The following is a 21507-nucleotide window of genomic DNA, read 5'->3' on the forward strand; positions in this document are numbered from 1 at the left end:
TATTGATTTTGCACGTGTCCATGCATCACAAAGTTGATTCTCAGCTATCAAACATGGGGTGGGAATTCTTGTGTGGCAAAGGCAAGACTGCTTTGTATATTATCCCACACCGGCATGCTTCTCAACAGGGCCCGCTCAAACTTTTCCGTGCACTCACAGGGAGGTTTCCAGTGCTCCAACTACTTCAAGGATGTTGGATAAAAATTCTCAATTGCATTGTAAAATTCCTGTTCCTTCATTTCCCCACCCTTGCCTCAACCAGACCGCAGGAGGGTGTTTGTGGGTGATGTGACAAATCTTTCTCTGAGCCTCATGTGAAATTCTTTTGAAAGGTACAAATATGCAGTGCAACTTCTGTCACTGATCAGTTGTTTTCCTCGCTTGCCTCTGCCGTCTTCAGAAAAGTGGCTGTTTGCCTTCTAAGCAAAACAAGCCTCTGTTTTGTGCAAGGGTCACAGAAGACTTTCTTGGACAGTGTTGGGCATGTGTCTTGAGTGAGAAAATATGCCTTGTGCCCATCAAAAAATCAACAACGTTCTGTCTAGTGCAGGTCCCAGAGAAGGGGAGTGTGTGCTGCCATTTTCCAACAATGTGAGATACTCAAGGCTGATACATTGGCAAAAAAGTCTTTCAGTTCTTCCACAGGAACAGTGTAACTGTGAAAGTATTTATAATCTTTCACGGCCAAGGACTCCAAATCCAATGGAAGACAGTCAGCTGCTGTTGGCAGGGCATTACTAACAAGGTGAGCACCGCAACCAAAACCATAGATCTTTTCCCCTAATCAGACTTGCAGTTTTCAGCAGACATTGTTTTCCCAGCACCGTTAGCACCACCACTATTTGTACTGGCACTGTTTGAACAAAGCCCAACGAGTGTTTTCAATCCCTTGATATCCTTCCTGTCAAAGGTAGGGGCCCGGGAGAGAGAGGTGCATCCTGGAGGTGAATGCCTGGCTGCAAGGATGGTGTCGCCAGGAGGGCTTCGGCTTCCTTGACCACGGGGTGCTCTTCCAGGAAGGACTGCTTGGCAGAGATGGAGTTCACCTTTCCAGGTGCGGGAAGGCCTTGTTTGGACACAGACTCGCTAAACTTGTGAGGAGGGCTTTAAACTAGGTTCGATGGGGACAGATGAGCAAAGCCCAGAGGTAAGTGCTGAATGTACGGGACTGAGAAATGGGTTGGAAATGGGGGGGGACTACAGCCTATAATGGCAAGGAGAAAGGAGGGTCAGGGCACAACAGGGAGGCAAGATCAAATCAGTATCTTAGATGCCTATATACAAATGTGAGAAGTATGGGTAATAAGCAGGAAGAACTGGAATTGCTAACCAATAAATACAACTATGATATCATTGGTATTACAGAAACCTGGTGGGATGGGACGCATGATTGGAATGTTGGTATGGAAGGGTACGGCTTGCTCAGGAAGGACAGACAGGGAAAAAAGGGAGGAGGGGTTGCCTTGTATATTAAAAATGTACACACTTGGACTGAAGTGGAGATGAACGTAGGAGATAGCTGTGTAGAGAGTCTCTGGGTTAAGCTAAAAGGGGTAAAAAAGGAGGGTGATGTCATGCTAGGAGTCTACTACAGGCCACCTAGCCAGGTGGAAGAGGTGGATGAGGCCTTTTTTAAACAATTAACAAAACTATCCAAAGCCCAAGATTTGGTGGTGATGGGGGACTTCAACTATCCAGACATATGTTGGGAAACTAACACAGCGGGGCACAGGCTATCCAATAAGTTTCTGGACTGCATTGGAGACAACTTTCTGTTTCAGAAGGTTGAAAAAGCTACCAGAGGAGAAGCTGTTCTGGATTTGATTTTAACAAATAGGGAGGAACTAGTTGAGAACTTGAAAGTGGAAGACAGTATAGGGGACAGTGATCATGAAATAATAGAGTTCATGATCTTAAGGAAAGGTAGAAGGGAGACCAGCACAATTGAGGTAATGGATTTCAGGAAGGCAGATTTTGATAAGCTCAGAGAACTTGTAGGTAAGGTCCCATGGGAAGCAAGACTGAAGGGAAAAACAACTGAGGAGAGTTGGAAGTATTTCAAAGGGACGTTGTTAAGGGCCCAAAAGCAAACAATTCCGCTGTGTAGGAAAGATAGAAAATATGGCAAAAGACCAGCTTGGCTTAACAAGGAGATCTTGCATGATCTCAAAATAAAAAAGGAATCCTATAAAAAATGGAAACTAGGACAACTAACAAAGGATGAATATAGGCAAGCAACACGGGAATGCAGGGGCAAGATTAGAAAGGCAAAGGCACAAAATGAGATCAAACTAGCTACAGTCATAAAGGGAAACAAGAAGACCTTTTATAAATACATTAGAAGCAAAAGGAAGACCAAGGACAGGGTAGGCCCACTGCTCAGTGAGGAGGGAGAAGCAGTAACAGGAAACTTGGAAATGGCGGAGATGCTCAATGACTTCTTTGTTTCGGTCTTCACCGAGAAGTCTGGAGGTGTGCCTAACGTAGTGAATACAAGCAGAGAGAGGGTAAGTTTAGAAGTTAGGATACACAAAGAACAAGTTAAAAATCACTTAGAAAAGTTAGATGTCAGCAAGTCACCAGGTCCTGATGAAATGCATCCCAGGATACTCAAGGAGTTGATAGAGGAGGTATCTGAGCCTTTAGCTATGATCTTTGAAAAATCATGGAAGACAGGGGAGATTCCAGAAGACTGAAAAAGGGCAAATATTGTGCCCATCTATAAAAAGGGGAATAAGAACAACCCAGGAAACTACAGACCGGTCAGTTTAACGTCTGTCCCAGGGAAGATAATGGAGCAGGTAATTAAGGAAATCATGCGCAAACACTTGGAAGGTAATAAAGTGATAGGGAATAGCCAGCATGGGTTTGTGAAGAACAAGTCATGCCAAACTAATCTGATAGCTTTCTTTGATAGGTTAACGAGCCATGTGGATAAGGGAGAAGCGGTGGATGTCATATACCTAGACTTTAGTAAAGCATTTGATACGGTCTCACATGATATTCCTATTGATAAACTAGGCAAATATAACTTAGATAGGGCCACGATAAGGTGGGTGCATAATTGGCTGGATAACCGTAGTCAGAGAGTTGTTAACGGTGCTAAATCCTGCTGGAAAGGGATAACAAGTGGAGTTCCGCAAGGGTCTGTTTTGGGACCCGTACTGTTCAATATCTTCATCAATGATGTAGATATTGGGATAGAGAGTACGCTTATTAAGTTTGCAGATGATACCAAACTGGGTGGGGTTGCAACTTCTTTGGAGGATAGGGACATAATTCAAAATGACCTTAGCAAGTTAGAGAAATGGTCAAAGGTAAACAGGATGAAGTTTAATAAAGAGAAATGCAAAGTGCTCCACTTAGGAAGGAACAATCAGTTCCATACATACGAGATGGGAAGCGACTGTCTAGGAAGGAGCATGGCGGAAAGGGGTCATATTGGACCACAAGTTGAATATGAGTCAACAGTGTGATGCTGTTGCAAAAAAAGCAAATATGATTCTAGGTTGTATCAACAGGTGTGTTGTAAGCAAAACTCGTGAAGTCATTCTGCCGCTCTACTCTGCACTAGTTAGGCCTCAGCTGGAGTACTGTGTCCAGTTCTGGGCGCCACATTTCAAGAAAGATGTGGAGAAATTGGAAAGGGTACAGAGAAGAGCGACAAGAATGATTAAAGGTCTAGAGAACATGACCTATGAAGCCAGGCTTCATGAACTGGGCTTGTTTAGTTTGGAAAAAAGAAGATTAAGGGGGGACATGATAGCGGTTTTCAACTATCTAAAAGGGTGTCACAAGGAGGAAGGAGAAAATTTGTTCCTCTTGGTTTCTGAGGACAGGACAAGGAGTAATGGGCTTAAAGTGCAGCAAGGGAGGTTTAGATTGGACATTAGGAAAAAATTCCTAACTGTCAGAGTGGTCAAATATTGGAATAAATTACCAAGGGAGGTGGTGGAATCTCCCTCTCTGGAGATATTTAAGAACAGGTTAGATAGACATCTGTCAGGGATGGTGTAGACGGACCTTGGTCCTGACTTGAGGGCGGGGGGCTGGACTCGATGACCTCTCGAGGTCCCTTCCAGTTCTATGATTCTATGATATAGAAATCCACACTGCACAGCAGACGTTTCAGGTGGTAGAAAAGAACATTGAATAATGTTTGTGATCATCACATCAGAGAGGGCAGCTGGGGGCTGTGTGTGTGGCCAGGAGGTAACTCGGGGGCAGGGACGGGGACAGCTGTTGGGAGGCAGGGTACTGTGCTAGCTGGACCTTTGATCTGACCAACTAAGCAGATCTTACCAGAGAGGAAGATTATTTACCAGAAAAGCGTGTGAATATGGTAACCCTCTATGAGTTTGCTAAGAGTGTGCCTTTAGCCAGAATCCAGCTGGAATGGAACCCTATTAAATAAACATGAAGTTATAGCTGATGTAAGGCAATGATCACCTACAGATCTTTTCATTGCAAAATCTTGAATTGAAAGCATGTTTATTCAAGTTAATGTCATAACCCAATTCCAGAAAATGTCTGAATGTGATTCATCTAGGTTATCTGTAATCAATAGAGGGGAGGGTGTATGACACTAGGCGCAGCCTGTGTTTAATGAGGATAAAGCCCTACCTTAAGAAGGGAAGGACAGATTTTTGGTGGGTGATGAAATGTTGGCAACTGACCCATGTAAAAGTGAGCCTTAACAAAGTAGGTTTTGCTTAAAGTAGGTCAGTACGATCATAGAATACTCCTAGAATACTAGGACTGGAAGGGACCTCGAGAGGTCATCGTGTCCAGTCCCCTGCCCTCATGGCAGGACCAAATACTGTCTAGACCATCCCTGATAGACATTTATCTAACCTAGGGTATGTCTACACTACCCCGCTAGTTCGAACTAGCGGGGTAATGTATGCATACCGCACTTGCTAATGAAGCCCGGGATTTGAATTTCCCGGGCTTCATTAGCATAAGCGGGGAGCCGCCATTTTTAAATCCCCGCTGCTTCGAACCCCGTGCAGCGCGGCTACACTGGGCTCGAACTAGGTAGTTCGGACTAGGTTCCTATTCCGAACTACCGTTACTCCTCGTGAAACGAGGTGTACCGGTAGTTCGGAATAGGCACCCTAGTCCGAACTATCTAGTTCGAGCCCCGTGTAGCCGCGCTGCACGGGGTTCGAAGCAGCGGGGATTTAAAAATGGCGGCTCCCCGCTTATGCTAATGAAGCCCGGGAAATTCAAATCCCGGGCTTCATTAGCAAGTGCGGTATGCATACATTACCCTCCTAGTTCGAACTAGGAGGGTAGTGTAGACATACCCCTACTCTTCAATATCTCCACAGATGGGGGCTGTGTGTGCTGCCAGAGGGTAACTCGGGGGCAGGGACGAGGGCAGTTGGAGGCTGTGTGCGGCTGGAGGAGCTAGGGGCTTGTGTGCAGACAGGAGGATACCCCAGGGTTCAGAGAATGGGTTTCTGGAGGCTGTGTGCCAGGAGGGATTGGTGGTTCCCCTGGTCCTTCGGGCGCTGCCAGCCATGGATCTGGGCTCCCCACCCCTGCCGCTCTCACTGGTTGTGGGAGCCCGGCTGTGGCTTCCTGCCTCCAAACTGTGTCCTGCACTTCCCCTGAAGTGTGGAGGGGCAGCATGCCCAGTGTCGCCCAGCTCTGCCCATGGGCTTCGGGGCTTCTATTGCACGGGGAGCGCTGGGGTCCTGGATTCAGCCCTGGCACTTACTCCTGGCTTCAGTTTTCAGGGGTGGGGATCTGGACTTGCCCTTAGCTCCTGCTTCCAGCCCTACAGGGGTTGCCAGGGCTTGTGGCTTTGGTCCTTGGGGGAGGGGAGTGTGGGGGTTCAGGGTTTCAGCTGGGGGGGGGGGACATGCCGGCGATCAGGGCTGCTACTCGGGGGGAGGGGCATGCCGGGGTTTGGAGCTGCTATCTGGGGAGGGGAGAGGTGCACTGAGGACCGGGGCTGCAGCCTGAGTGGTGCTGGCAATTCAAGGGGTGCCCCATGGATCAGCTTCAGGTTGCTGGAAATTCCGTGTGGGAAGAGCCAACAGGGATCAAGTTTTCAGCCCCACAGAAGGTGCCGGGGATCATGGCTTCTCTCCCACATCCTGAAAGGGCTGTCAGACCCTTTCCCCCTTGGGACACTTGGCTGTAGGGTGCTCATGGGGAGGGGCGACACACCCCTCACTCACACCCATCCCCATTACCCCCTGTCACACACAGGCTGCCTCTCCTCCTACTGGCTTCTTGTCTTTCTGTCTCCGCGCCCTGCCTAAGAGCGCCACTTGCTGGCCACCCCCTGCCACAGTCACCTGCCAGCCACAAACAGGAGGCTGCTGCTGCTGAGCTGATGCCCACTGACCAGTAGGGAGAGAGCCAGAGCTGAAAATTTGGGTCCGCCCCAGGAAAGCTCATGACCTAATAAACTATCTTGTTAGTCTTGAAAGTGCTACATGACTGCTGTTTTTGTTTTCCCAAGATCAGACCAACATGGCTGCCTCTTTGACCATTGTTAAGAAAAAGTCGGGAGAGCTGCAAAAGGGTTTAAATATGGGACTGTCCTGTTAAAAATGGGCCGGATGGTCACCCTCTCCATACTGCAAATGATAACTGGGAATTCTTAAGGAATCTATACACTTACTACATAATCTAGAGACCAGCTGCAATGGGTGCATAACCACGTCTACACTGTTAGATATACTTTAAATTCAGACATTCCAGGGCTACAAGTGGCCAGAGTGACAATCTGGTTTGCGCTCTTGTGTATAAATTCCCTCAAAAAATTCCCAGAGTGGATCTCTTAGGAAAACATCCAATTTGATTTAAAAATTGACAGGGATGAAGAACCCACCACGATCCTTGGTAAACTGTTGCAGTGGTAACTTGCTCATTATTAAATTGTATGCATTATTTACTGTCTGAATTCATCTAGCTTCGCTTTCCAGCCATTGGACCATTTGTGCAGTGTATATCTGTGTGTATATTTTAAATCTTTAAAATGTATCTGTCATTCAAACACTTCACTAAAAATTAATACAATTCAATCCAATGGATGCTAATTCCGAAATAATACAAAAGGCTGTGGAGAAGTATATTACTTTCTTTGGGGTCTATGTGCCAATGTATAAAGACAAATGTTAAAGAGAGAATGTAGAAAAAGAAAATGTTATTTCTGGTGCACAATTAAAACAAGACTAATTCCTAAATGCACATAGGTTTGGGAAAAGTTTGATAAAGAAATGTACGTGCATTCTTCTTTTGGAGAGCGGGTCATATGGAAAACTAAAATACAAGCAGAAGAAGGGGTAAGGGTGGCAGGCAGCATGTGCCAGCATTCTTATATGTCCTTTCAACAGTTGGAAAACCTTTCAGTTTTGTAACAAACAATAGAGAAATAAAATAATTAAAAATAAAAGGCCTGTTGCCTTTGCTCGCTTAGGGTAACTTGGAGAACCAAGGTTCAAGTTAAACAGGAATTGCTGTTCCTGTAAATGAAACCTGGGGAGAATGTGTGGTAATTTTTAAGTTAATATTGGGGTGTAGTTCAGTGTTTACAATCACTTTCCTAAGCACAAAGAATCACACCCTCATGAGATATGATGAAACTGGTTTTGAGTAAAAAAAAATTGCCACACCAGCCTGAACCAAGTACCGTAATTAATAGGGGTTGGGGACTTATTTGTTTTCTGCTTTTCTGGGGTTCAGAAAGCAATATACACATTATGGTCTTTAAAATGCTCTTTCCCTTACTATTAAAAATACTATATTTTGCTTTCCTTTCTTCTGTCTTTTTCCCTTACAAACCTGATGATGGTAAAATCCACATCTACAAATCACGTGACTGTGCGGCTATATAATGTTGGAAGTCTGAGTTTTCTTGGTCACATTTGCTCTAGATTTTACTTGTCAGTGTTTGCAAACACCCTAAGAAGTTATTTGCCACTATGAGTGTTCCCGGAGACTTCTCAGAGACAGAGCCTGCAACTCCAGAAATCCAAAAGATTGCTGACCAGGTGAGTCACAGCCAATGAAAGATGTGAAACAAACTAACAGCAAAAAAAGGGTATGTCTTTAAAGCAAATTCCAGAGAGATTATGGACTGAAGCTAGAATTTATTTTAAAAATCTAACATCCAGCGTTGTCAATGAAAGCTCTCTAGACAGCTTCAGAGCATGGGGCATGGAGAAATTGCTTAAGAAGAGATGATACTGGCTGCAGTCCAGGAAATTCTAGATATGCCTAGGTTGGAAGGGACTAGCTAGTCTGACCACGTGGTTTACACAGGCATAGAACTTTTCAATCTCCAATCAATTTACTGTGGCAATGTTCATTTTGTATTGTGCTAGTTTTTAATCAAAATGCCATGTGGCACCAAGTATAATGCCGTACAGTGGTCTGTTATATCAGTGGTATTACCTTTTATCAACCACTTATACAATCTCATCAAAAAGTTATCAAGTTAATCTGGCAGGATCTAAGTTCCATAAATTTACACTGATTGGCATTAAGTATACTAATTTCCTTTAATACTTTATTAATCAAGACCCATATCAGCTGCTTCAATTTTTTACCTATGGTCAATGTCCAATTGGCCTGGCTTATCCCATTTATTCTCTTTAAATAGTAACACATTAGCTTTCTTCCAATCTTCTGACCTGATTTTCAGTCTTCTCAAAGCTCTAGGGACATGTACAGAAACAGATGAAAGACAGCAAGGTCTAGTGGTCTTTATAATACTAGAAATTGAATCTACACAGCCAATTAACTGCCAGTGCAGTTCAACTGATAATAGCAGTGATAGAAACAACCGTGGAGACAGGGTTTTACAAGTCGCCATCGAAGCTTGACCTGTACAGAACTGGCTGCCAGGGCAGTAAAAATATCAGTGTTCTGTCTACATGGGCACTTGTGTACTTGGACTAGTGGAGCTGCACGGTTGGTGCATTAGGGGTGCCATTTCCAAATGCAGAGCAGCCCAGGGAGTCAGGCTTTTGTTCAGGGTTGCAACTAGAGTCTCATTACTGGGGGAGGGAGAGAGAGTACAAGAGGGGAGTGGGTATTTCAGAGACCCTGGATTCCACTATTTAAAAAAAAACAAATAGCCTTCTAGGAGTCCAGGGGCTAGGTAGATCCCTGGGAAACCTTGGATTTTCAGAGTTTGTCAGGATCTTGCTGTGATTTATAATGTTGGCCTTTCCGATAATGATTTAAGGCCCCTTGAAGGTTGTTTGGGCTTGGGGGTCTGGAGGAGGGGAAATACCCTGGGACTGCCTGGCTCAGCCGTGGACTCACTATGTGACTGGTGGCAAATCACATTACCTCTTTGTGCTTCAACTTCCTCAGCTCTAAAAGGAGGACTGAAGGGGGAGGAGGGAGACTGACACGTCCATTCCTGAAATGGGGACCGTAAAGTTGAATTCATGTTACTAAGACATATTGAGAGTCTTCCTCAAAAGGCAGCATGGAAGTACAAGACATTGGTGGTGTTGTGTGCACGCATTGTAGAAATGTAACAGACTCTCTCTCAAAAAAAAATAACCAATTTTTAGAAGCCAAGTTTAAATCTGCAGACAGCACGTATCAGAAATGAGGCCACAATACTTGGTTTTCAGTGAACACAAATGTGGCACAAAGGTGAAACGTCAAGTCAGGTTCTGCTTTCATTGCCATGAGGGTCAGCAGAGGGTTTCAAATGTCCCTGCCCGTTCACTGTGAGCAGACGACAGCCTCTGGAGGGCAGCGATGTAGGGACCTGGACGACTTCAGGAAAGGGCCATGCACTTGGAATGATTTAAAGCAGCAGTTCTCAACCAGGGGGCACAAGCAGGTTTCAGGGGGCCCACCAAAATAAACCAGAGAGCAGGGCCAGTGCTCGACTTCTGGGGGCCCAGGGCAGAAAGCTGAAGCCGGAGCCCTGGCAACCGGCGTTCAAGCCCCCACATGGGGCTGAAGGCAAAGTTTGATCAGTGTAGCTCTGCAGGGCCCCAGGCAGTTGCCTTGCCTACCCGCCTCAGGCCTGGCTTTAATGTAGTTGTCTAATGAAGAAAACCAGTTGTTGTGGCACAGGTGGGCTGTAGAATATTCACCACGCGCAGCAGAGGGGAGTCAGAAAGAAGACTGGAAACTCCTGACCTAAAAAAATATAACAACATTATTCATTGATCTCTCATCCATTCCAAAAGACGAAACCCTTGCCTGGTGCTTAGAGCAGCAGAAAGAACTCACCAGTTCTGACTTCCCCTTGCTGGCTCTGCCATTGCGTAAGATCTGTGTGTGCTGAGGAGAGAGCAGCCTGTGGTCCCACCCATACTCCACACAGTCAGGTGCCTAAGTACCTTTGTAGATGTGGGCCTTATGCTCTGCCCCTCTTTTCTCCATTTTAGTCCTAGCTAGTTTAACTGGCTCCCCACCCTGCATACTGGCTGCTGAGAATCCCTTTCTTACACACACATAATGCAGGGGGAGCCTGGGTGTTAACTCAGGGCTAAAAATTCTCCTGGTCAGCAGGGCGCCAAAGGTCCTAAGTGCAATCTAGCCCCAACCACCCTGGCCCTACCCATCTGTGGAGCGTGTTGGCCCCCGAGCATTCCCTTCCTTCCTCTCCTAATCTTAGATAAGTCCAGAAACAACCTCCAGCCGAATGGATTGCTTCTTAAATCTCCTTGGCCTGTATCTGGGGACTAGGTAGCTGGCTGCTTGGCCTCCCTTGATGGCCAATAGCTAACTGATGGGTAAATGGTGCTGGAGGTTGGGGGGTTGTGAACCGGGAGAGGGGGCAGCTTGTTTGTCTGAGACAAGGGCAGCGGGCTGAGGGGACGTGTAACTTGCCACACCCAAAGAAGCAGAAAGCCTGGGTGCAGCGCCCTGAAACTCCTGAGAGCAGCAGAAGGGGAGGTTCCATGGGAGCCAGAGGAATGTTTAGTCAAGAACAGGGATGTCGGGGTTCTGGGCGCAGGGCCATGATTGCAGCATTTGGGTCCTAGGCCGTGTGTGTAACTGCTGCTTGGGGAGGAGAGCTCCCCAGCCTGTGGCCCCGCCCATACTCCCCCCTGCTCCGCCCCCTCCCCACTGTCACCCTCCTCTATTCCCTCCCCCTCCCTGCTCAACCTGTTCCAGCCTAATGCCTGAACCCAAATGTAGCAAACGACATCTGAAAAAACCCTCTTCTACAATTTATTTCTAAAGAAAATGGAGTATGTTTTGCACTGCATGCCAGATTGTCGAGACTGGGACCTAAATAAAAGCACTAAATTTGGGGAAAACATGTCAGCCACAGGTTTTTTGATATACCCTGGAAAAACCTGATATAGCAAATAAGATATACCATAATATATACCTGAGATACCAAATATACCAAATAATTACAGTTATTTGCAAAACTTTGTAAGAAGGGTAAGTCAGTCGTCCTGCTGAATACAACAGTAAATATTATGCAATACATGATGCAGTTCTTCTCTGTTTTACATTTTCTTAATCAGTATTTCTAAGCTGACTTTATATTTGTACTCTTAAGCCTTCCTCAAGCAATGCATATTTAACACCTGGGAACAAAGACATTATTTTAAATTAATCAGAGTGGTTTTGTGTGTTCAGAAAAGGGAACACTAATGTATTCTGTGTGCTTGAAATAATGATAGAATTTCAGTTGTCCAACTATCTGTAAGAAAAGGGGAGTTGTCTCTCTGAAGCGAGAAAGATTACAGCAGGGATGGACAGAAAGGACAGCAAGACTTTGGAAGCAAGTTTTTTTGTACGATGGTAATTAAAATGAACATGTATGTTTTTGATCAGGGTGGTCTTTTGAAGAATGTATTTAAAACGGATATGTCTGAAGATCCAAGCATGTAGGGTTAAAGATGAATACCTAAATTGTGCATCTAAGAGTCATTGCAAGTGTTTTTTAGAGATATGATTTTATCGTCCTCACCAACAGTTTACAGTTAGGGTTGCCAGATGGTCTCCCAAAAAATACTGAACATGCGGGCTAAAAATTTGTCAAGCATCCCATCCTGTAATGGCTGGGGAAAAGGGGGCGGGAGCTCTGCCATGTGGTGGCTTGAGAGTGGGGGCTGGTGGGGATGGTAGCTGGAGCAAAGGGATTGGGTGGGTCTCCCCATGTGGTGCCTGGGGGCAGAGATCCCTCCCCATGTGGTGGCTGAAGTATGGGGGCAGGGTTCTCTTGGTGGCTGGGATGAGGGGATGGAGGCTCTCCCCATGTGCTGGCTGGGGCGAGGGGGCAGGGTTTCCCCATGGGAGAGTTAACACCTACTCTGAGTTTCGAGATGCCCTCCTGTGGGGCGGGTGCTGCCAGGCTGGCTACATTTCCAACAATAGAAGATCATCCCACTTCGGCGCAACCCCAGTGCTCTAAAGCAGAAGGTTATTGCATCCACCATGATGTTGTAGGTCTCCGAACTCTCATCTCGTCACTCCCAGCTCGGCCGGGGGAGTAGCTGGGAGCCCCAGCCACTCCCCCCACCCCCGCCAGGCTTTTGCACATGACCACAGGCTCCCAGCACCGATCGTGGCCCCGCCTCCCAGCCTGGGACTCCCTCTGGTTGCAAGCAGAAGCTGGGCGCGGGCGAGGAGAGTGGCTGGGAGTCCAAGCCACTCCCCCCACCCTGTATGCAACGACAGGCTCCCAGCGCCGATCATGGCCCCACCTCCCAGCTGCTCCCCTGCCCCCGCCAGGCTTCCGCCCAGTACGCAGCCGAAAAATCAGAAAATACTGGACATTGCACATGTCTGGTATTTTCTGAAGTTTTTAACCGGACAGAGGGTGCAAAAAACAGACTGTCCAGTAGAATACCGGACACCTGGCAACCCTATTTACAGTTTGCTTTAAATATTGTATTTAAGGGCCTAGTTCTGAGTAAATATGCCATGCACCACGGTTTGTGTCAGAAACGGACAGTTCATACTTCAGGGTTGGCAAATGGCGTCATTACCACTTAATGGCTCTTTTAAGAGTTTCAATGTTGGGGAAGCGTCAGAATAGGGACAGAAAGAGAAGGGTTTGGGCCCTAAAACCCAGGGGAAGCATTGGTTTCCCTTGCCTCTTCTACCCACTGCTTCTGATTTGGGGTGAGAGTGGCAGCCTGGGAAGCACTGGAACAGCTGCTCCTGAGTTGACACTCAAGCAGAGGATGCTGCACCCGTGTGGCAGAGCAATGCAGAGGGGCCTCCAATGCGATACACCAGTGTTCCTCAACCTTTTTTTTAATAAAGTACCCCCCTTTAAAAAAATTATAAGTACCCCCAGTGCCTACAGTTTTCAGACACACACAATTTTTTTTCCTTTGCAACACATTTGTTTAAACAACTTAATCGTAGCCAGGTGGGTGATGAAATTTTTGGGTGTAAAAAGTACAAAAATAATAAAACGCTGTAAAACTTAAAACAAAAATTCATTTTTCTCCAAATTTCAGTTGTGTTGATGTACCCCCCCAGACTTCTCTTGAGTACCCCTAAGGGGACTCGTACCACTTGGAGAGCAACACTGCGTTATACACAGACCTGAACTCTGAATTTCTTCTGCCATGCGAGTGGATTGAAATATTAAGATAGTGAGGCCTGAGGAACCCTACCCTGCATTGGAACTGCCTCCCAAAGATTACAGTGGGAACTTCTCTAGCTTGTTGAATGAGCCTAGGCCCTAAGGCATTTAACTTTTTCTGGCATCCCTAGTAAATGAATATTTCATTGGTGCTGTGTATCCCAGAGTTTTTGAGAGCTGTTGCAGCCCAGGCTGCCTTGCAGCTGCAGTTTCTTTAATGCTCTTGCGCAAGACCTTTTACACAAGCACTCTTGCACGGAACAGGAGACACGGTACAGCTGGCATGCTCTGAGAAGGGCTGATGCGCCACAGCAATCCAATGACCCCACCAGGTGAGGGTGATCACAGCAGTCCTAGGAAAAAACTTAAGTCACTACAATCGTTTCTGTTCTATTGAGGGATTCAATATAATTTCCTGGGGGAGGGGAGCCACAGTCGGCTAGGAACTAATGATAGTGCGGAGGGGGCGTGGTCAGGCAAATTGACTCAAATTGTAAGACCTCCGCAGAGATCCCACCACCTGGGGAGATACTTGCATTTACTGCTTCAACTGGATTCTCCAGAGACCAACTGACAAAAAGGATTTTTAGATAAATAGTTTAAACGGAATCGAGCCTTTTTTCTGACCCTGCAAACGAGCGGGGCCTTGTGTCCAACCTTTGGGGAAAGGCTGGACGGGTCTAACCTACGGGAGCCCTAGGCTGGAGCTGGGGTGATCTCTAGTAAACTAGCTAGCGTGTGTGTAGGGCATGGATTGTGTGAATGGTTTCCATGGAATGCTTTTCCTTCACAATCAATGTGCTGGCTTAGGAGGAGCGGTGTGATAACCGGTCGCTGCTGGCTCAGCACTGTTCAGAGCCTGTGGAGAGAAAGCCGTACAGGTGCTGGCCCGCTCAGGCAGGCTGGCTTGCTGGAGAGATCACACAGTAGCTCAGGAAGCTGTGCAGCCTGGACTCCCTGCTCAGGAAAGAAAGAGAGAAGGGCCTTTGCCCAAGAGAGGTGATGGCTGAGGAGCTGTGGGCCTTGAGTGGGTGCCCTTGGTGGCCTCAAGGGGAAATACAGGTGCAGTTGCCCTAGGCCGGGGCTATTTGACTTTGGAAGCACGGGGGGAGGTTACAATGATACTCACAGATTGTGCCTATGTAACCAACACACCTAGTGTGCTTACTGACCAATGGAAGTGGTATCTAGACCACAGCAACAGTAGAGGCTCTCATACTAAGCTTCAGAGATCCCAGGTTCAAATCTGCCTACTGGTGGTTACACCAAGGGCCGCAACTTAAGTGTGGTTGCATAGACATGTATAGATATGCAAATAGCTTCTTTCACACTGAGGGACATGAATATAAAGATGAAGCCTTAAGCCGCGGTACCAGACCCAAATGTGGTCCGTGTGAGCCTCTCAGGCTCTGCCCACAAGACTAAACAGACAGCACTTCCCACAATGCACCGGTGCTCCCGACACCTCCTCCATGGGGGCCAGAAACACTGACACCCTGTACCTGTCTGTCCCAGCTGGCCCATCCGCTTGCATCTTTCAGTGCTCACCCAGCCAGGGAGACACCTCGCCATTGTGGAGCATGTTCCCAGTGGGCGCCATTTCTAAGGATCCCACCCGCGGGCCGTGTGTTGAGCCCTGTGTAAACCGAAATTGCACCGCAGGCCCCAAGCAAACGGGCTACGGGCTGCGTATTGAGTAGCCCTGCCCTAAACTGCGTCAGTGGGCACTTAGACTTTGTAAAGGTCATTAATAATGTGCCTGTCACCTCACTAATGAGCCCCAAACTTCCCTTCCCTTCAGCTGTATGGGTATGTCTACACTACAAAGTTAGTTCGAACTAAAGGATGTTAGTTCGAACTAACTTTCATAGGCGCTACACTAGCGCTCCGTTAATTCGAACTAACGGAGCGCTTAGTTCGAACTAGGTAAACCTCATTCCACGAGGATTAAGCCTAGTTCGAACTAGCTAGTTCGAATTAAGGGGTGTGCAACCCCTTAATTCGAACTAGTGGGAGGCTAGCCCTCCCCAGGTTTCCCTGGTGGCCACTCTGGCCAACACCAGGGAAACTCTACTGCCCCCCTCCCAGCCCCGGACCTCTTAAAGGGGCACAAGCTGGCTACGGTGCCTGTGCCAGGTGCAAGCCTGCCAGCACCCAGCCAGCAGACCCTGCACCTGGCACGGATCGAGCCACCCACCCGATGCCCCTCAGCCCTCCCCCTCTTCCCGGGACCAGGCTGGCGGCTGCCGGGAGCTTGCCCAGGACCGCAAGAGGCGAGCACCCGCCTGGGCTACTGCGGATATCATGGACCTCATCCACGACCTCCGCACTAGGCACAGGAAAGTGGCTGGCTAGGGCAGGAGAGCTGCCAGCCTGGCCACCCAGGAGCAGGTGTGCAAGAGAATCAAGGGCGTCCGCTGAAACCCCCGACCCTGAGCCCTGAGCTTACAATGGCCATACTGGGTCAGACCAAAGGTCCATCTAGCCCAGTAGCCTGTCTGCCGACAGCGGCCAACCCTAGGGAACCTGGAGGGGATGGACCGAAGACAGTGACCAAGCCATACTGGGTCAGACCAAAGGTCCATCTAGCCCAGTAGCCTGTCTGCGGACAGCAGCCAAACTAGGTACCCTGGAGGGGATGGACCGAAGACAATGACCAAGCCATTTGTTTCATACCATCCATCTCCAGACTTCCACAAACAGAGGCCAGAGACACCATTTCTACCCCCTGGCTAATACCACTCCATGGACCCAACCTCCATGACTTTATCTAACTTCTCTTTAAACTCTTTTCTAGTTCTAGCCTTCACAGCCTCCTGCAGCAAGGAGTTCCACAGGTTGACTATTTGCTTTGTGAAGAAGAACTTTCTGTTATTAGTTTGAAGCCTGCTACCCATTCATTTCATTTGGTGTCCTCTAGTCCTTCTATTATGGGAACTAATGAAGAACTTTTCTTTATGCACCCTCTCCACACCACCCGTGTTTTTATAGACCTCTATCATATCCCCCCCCAGTCTCCTCTTTTCTAAGCTGAAAAGTCCCAGTCTCTTTAGCTTCTCTTCATATGGGACCTGTTCCCAACCCCTGATCATTTTAGTTGCCCTCCCATCTCCCACCCTCTCTCTTCCCCTCTCCCACCTCCTTTTCCCAGTCTCCCCGAGTTTTGTTCAATAAAGAGAGTTTCTATTTTTGAACACACGTGTCCTTTATTTTGTACATCAGGAAGGGGGGCTAGGGAGGGGTAAGTGGAAGGAAGTGAGGGAGGAATGGGGTACGAGCCCCCGATGGGGAGGACTGGGGTGGCTCTGCGGGCTCCTCGGGGTGGAAGCTCTCCTGAACCCCCTTGATTGACCCCCCCCCGGATGGCAGCCTGCGGCAAGTGCAGCTGGGCTGATAGCCAAGTGCTGTGATGTGCCGGGTGTGGGCTTTCAGGGCACTCCAAGTCAGGACTGCTTTGCTGTCCCTCATCGAGTTAGACAAGCGAGCGGGGACCCCTGAGAACTGTCTGTCCGGGGTGGAGGTTGGGTCCCTTTAAGCACAGCCCTCGGCTAGCCTGAGACAGCAGCTCCACGCTCTAAGTCGTAATCTGATGCCCTGCCAGCACTGCTTCCGGCCATCCTTAACATCGGTTCAGGGTCCGCTCAGTGTGGACATGCTAGTTCGAATTAGCAAAATTCTAATTCGAACTAGTTTTTAGGTCTAGATGCACTAGTTCGAATTAGCTTAATTCGAATTAACTAATTCAAATTAAGTTAGTTCGTATTAGTGCTGTAGTGAAGACATATCCACTGTGACATGATAAGAGTTTACATGACAAATTGTTACAGACTAGGGGTGCATCTAGATTGGCAAGATTTTTCCCGCTCGGGAAAAAGCCCTCCTGTGCAAGAATACTTGTGCAAGAGGGCCAATGTAGACAGGGAAGAATTGTTTTGCGCAAAAAAGCCCTAATGGCTAAAATGGTGATCGGGGCTTTCTTGCGCAAAATCGCATTTAGACTGGCCACGGATGCTTTTGCGCAAAAGCATCCTTGCCAATCTAGACGCTCTTCTACGGAAATACTTTTAACGGAAAAACTTTTCCGTTAAAAGTATTTCCACAAAATCAGGCCAGTCTAGACGTAGCATAGGAGTCTCCATAAAGTTGATATAGGAGGCATTATAGGGTCTTGATTAGAGTTAAGATGATTTCTCTCTGTTACAGAGAGAGGGGCCTGGAAAATGTTTAACCCTTACAGCAGTTTCCTTTTAGAGAGTTTGATTTCCTCCACAGTCCCCCTTAGGCACAATTGGAGTTATTTGATTTTTCTCCCACACTAATAAAGTATATTCCCAGCCCACAAATCAGTCTTTAACCAGAGTTTGCCAGCCCCAAGGAACCAGGACCCCTGGAGCACCCCTGCTCAGAGCTCATCAAGGTGCCTCCTTAGTCAATATATCATGAGAGTCTTGATATATCATGTGACCTGAGGCCACTGGGGTAGCTCACACTGGAAATGTCAAGGCTCCAGAAAGGAGAGGGAGGAGCAGGGATGGGGAGGAACGAGGATGGGGCATACTCTGGAAAGGGGACGGGAAAAGGTGGACATACTCCAAAATCAATGGATGGATGGGGGTATAGGAGGAGATGTTTGCAGAGAGCAGGAGCTTCAAGTAAAAGCTTTCAGGAAAGGCCAGGCAGCAATCCTAGTTTTGGGACGTGAAGCCTGTCGCAGGATCTGTGGAGCTTAGGAAATAGGGTGGGAAGCTCTGAGGTGAGTTGAATTGTTTGTTAAGAAGCAAGGCTCAAAGAAGGGAAATGTTTGCTGCATGTAAGTTGATGTACCTTCTTTGGGAAGCTGAAGCATTAAACGTATGATGAGAAGGAGTGTGCTGAGCTTTTTGCACATCCTAACCCTTTCTTTTTCATTATAGGTGAAGTCACAACTGGAAGAGAAAGAGAACAAGACATATGAAGTCTTTGTAGCCATTTCATTTAGAATGCAGGAGGTTGCTGATGGTGGAAAAATCTACTTAATTAAGGTCAGTACTCAACAAAATCCCCCGCTTCTTCCAGCCTTGCCAAGTGTTCTACTTTAAGTAGAATGGAGCTGTCATTTGGAGTGGCTTGAGGCAAGATGTTCAAACAGTGAGCAAACAATGCAGGGAAAGGTCCAAGATGACTTTTAATGAAGGAAGAGACTATCTCTCGTGATTTTTTCAGTGCCCACCTAACATCTCTAAAGGAGATAGTTGGCTGCTATTTCTCTACATGAGTAGAAAAGAAAAGAAGGGGGTTTTGTGAATCCCACCTAAGTATTTATAAAGCACGTGTCACACGTGTTCAGCTGTAAATTGTCACATTTTGGGCTTGCCAAGAGGGCAATCTCCATTCCAGACTCTCCAATGGCTTTTACAACTCTCACCCTCTGGCACTGGCCTTCGCTATTGTGTAAGCACAATAAGGGTATGTCTGCACAGCAAAGTTATTTCGAAATAACTTTCCTAGCGTCTACACAGCCAAACCGCTATTTCAAATTTAATTCGAAATAGTGGAGTGCTTATTTTAAACTTGGTAAACGTCATTCTACGAATAATAACGCCAAATTCGAAATAAGTGCTGTGTAGACAATTATTTCGAAATAGGGGGCAGACGAGGAGTAACGGTAGTTCGGAATAGGAAGCCTAGTCCAAACTACCTAGTCCATGCTGCGTGTAGCCGCGCGGCACGGAGTCCGCACTAGTGGACATTTAAAAATGGTGGCTCCCGGCTTTATGCAAATGAAGCCCGGGAAATTCAAATCCTGGGCTTCATTTGCAACTCTGGTTGCCTACATTACCACCCTAGTTTGAACTAGGGTGGTAGTGTAGACATACCCTAAGAGATTTGTCTGAAAAATCTTCCCCAGCCCATGTGAGAGCACTCGCTTTCCTTCCACTAGGACTCACTGCTCTCCGTTTCCTTTCTGGAGGTGGGGTGCTTTGGGTTTGGTTCTTTAGCCAAGCAAACGGATGTCCAACAAAATTGCAAACGCACGTCAGCCCTTGCTGTAAATTCAGCTAGTCCCTGGAGGGTCCAACAGAAGGGCTTCTTCCCATTACTCCCCTCTTGCCTCTTACCTGGCTTTCGTCAACTGACTCTCATGTAGAAGATGAAGAAAACATCTCCTTTCCCCGGCTTTCTTTGCCCCTCCAGAGTGTCTGTACTGTGATGGGCTCTTCTAGGGTACAAGGGGTTAAGTCTTCCATGGCCAATCTAGCCATGGGATGTGAGGGAAGTCAATGAGACTTTCCCTCAGGAAAAATGGATTGAAATCTTTTGGGTTTAACCCTCTGATTTTCCTAACGCGAACTCACCCCAACTGCCTGGATCCCCACAGAGATGTGCAAAGTGCAGAAGATAAGGGATTGAGTGGGATCATTTTTGGAGTGTGAAGAATGGGACTTAAATTAAGTACAGGTATAAACAGGTGCAACTCCCAGGGCAACCAATGGAACTAGCAGCTTCTTAGAGCAGGGCTGAATTTGACCTTGTGAGTGCAGGGATAACATTTCAATTTTTGCTGATCATCAGGAGCACCCTAGTTTGGACACAAAGGCCTGTTTCTGTTCACACATGTGGTTTAACACGGGACAGTCTCCGCAGCCCAGGTTGTGGGGCTTGAGTATTCCATGTTGGATTTAATTTTTATTTTATAGCTATTCAATGGCTCAGCATGGCATCTCCCCAACACATCCCTTCCTTGGAATCTGCTTAGTCCATGGGTGTCCTACTCTCTTTGTCTTTCAGGTTTCTGTCAGCGACAGCACTGATGAGTGTGTACACCTGAAGGTGTCCGAAAGCCTTGCCGGTGAGATCAGTCTTATTGCCTATCAGACTGGCAAAACCAAAAGTGATGAACTGATCGACTTTGAATGATCTGCATGGAAGGGGCTCGTCTGCTGCTCTTTCTACAGAGGCCCGGCTCATAATGCTCGTGCCAATACACAAATGAAAATAAAAGGAATCTGATTTTCAAACCAAAGTTTGTGTTTCCATGTTGCTTGTATCAGAAGGGTACGTTCATTCCAGCAGTAAGCAACTGCTGCTAACTCACCAAAGGCCCTACTCTCAAAAACTAAAACAGGAGCCCACATTATAAGTCACACAGGAATTTAAAGAAACAATCAAATTGTTTCCCAAACAACTCTTCTAACAAATAATAGTGTTGGTGGAGGGGGGCAGATGAGAGAGGCTTGGGGTCAGTCAGAGTCTGCATGAGGAAGGCTTCCTAACTCCTGAACAAGCCCCTCCAAAGAAATGAGTCCATACTTCTCCTACCCACACCTAAAAGTCCTCCAGGTTCACTTCCAGGCTCCTTCCCTTTCTCTCAGACTCCCCCAGTCTTTTCACTTGTCTGAGGGGTGTGGGAAATACTATAAGACAAACTTGCTGACAGGTATTTTGAACTAAATTACCAAAACAATTGAAACTGGCATTATTATAGTGTCATATATTGACATATAACACATGCAGAAATTTAATATACTTTGTGCAGCATTTTTAATATTCTGGAGCAGACAAAGCCACCCACATCACCAGCTGGCAATATTTGTTCTCAAAGGAAACCTGTACAACACCTTCAAATAACAAGCTTGGAAAATTAAATTTATAATACCACTAGATGCTAAAAATCATGAATTTAAGAGGGACACTAGTTTCATGGTCTTTACAGTAATGTGTAATAGCACCTATCTGCTAACGCTTAATGGCCAACTTCAAACTCCTTTTACATAACAGTTTAATCTTTATTGTCTGCTCCCTGCAAGTGGTGTCCTAAGACACACATTACTCCTTACGCCTAATAGTCTGTCCCAACTTGAATTTAGATCAAACACACTAAGTCCTGGTCTACACTAGGGAGTTATTTCAAAATAACCAGCGGAGCATCCACATTACCAAGCCTGTTATTTCAAAATAAGCAGCTGGTTATT

The 21507-nt window shown here is 46.9% G+C and overlaps 1 protein-coding gene across 1 annotated transcript; it reads left to right on the plus strand.

Annotated features, from left to right (window-relative positions):
• The first annotated feature begins 7858 nt into the window (after positions 1–7858).
• Positions 7859–20558, plus strand: LOC149525648 (stefin-C-like). The gene is made up of 3 exons (XM_089772042.1): positions 7859–8012; positions 18469–18576; positions 20324–20558. Exons 1-3 carry the CDS (start codon positions 7944–7946, stop codon positions 20450–20452), a joined length of 306 nt encoding a protein of 101 aa, XP_089628168.1. The 5' UTR covers positions 7859–7943; the 3' UTR covers positions 20453–20558.
• Positions 20559–21507: the final 949 nt, after the last annotated feature.

Source organism: Pelodiscus sinensis, chromosome 1, assembly GCF_052426305.1.
Source record: "Pelodiscus sinensis isolate ZL-2025 chromosome 1, ASM5242630v1, whole genome shotgun sequence".
NCBI lineage: Eukaryota > Metazoa > Chordata > Testudines > Trionychidae > Pelodiscus > Pelodiscus sinensis.

Bases quoted from the DNA above. Each gene is read 5' to 3' on its own strand.
- LOC149525648 (XM_089772042.1), top strand. From the start codon at position 7,944: ATGAGTGTTCCCGGAGACTTCTCAGAGACAGAGCCTGCAACTCCAGAA. The intron at 8,013-18,468 runs GTGAGTCACAGC...TTTTCATTATAG, and splicing joins TCCAAAAGATTGCTGACCAG to GTGAAGTCACAACTGGAAGA. The intron at 18,577-20,323 runs GTCAGTACTCAA...TTTGTCTTTCAG, and splicing joins GAAAAATCTACTTAATTAAG to GTTTCTGTCAGCGACAGCAC.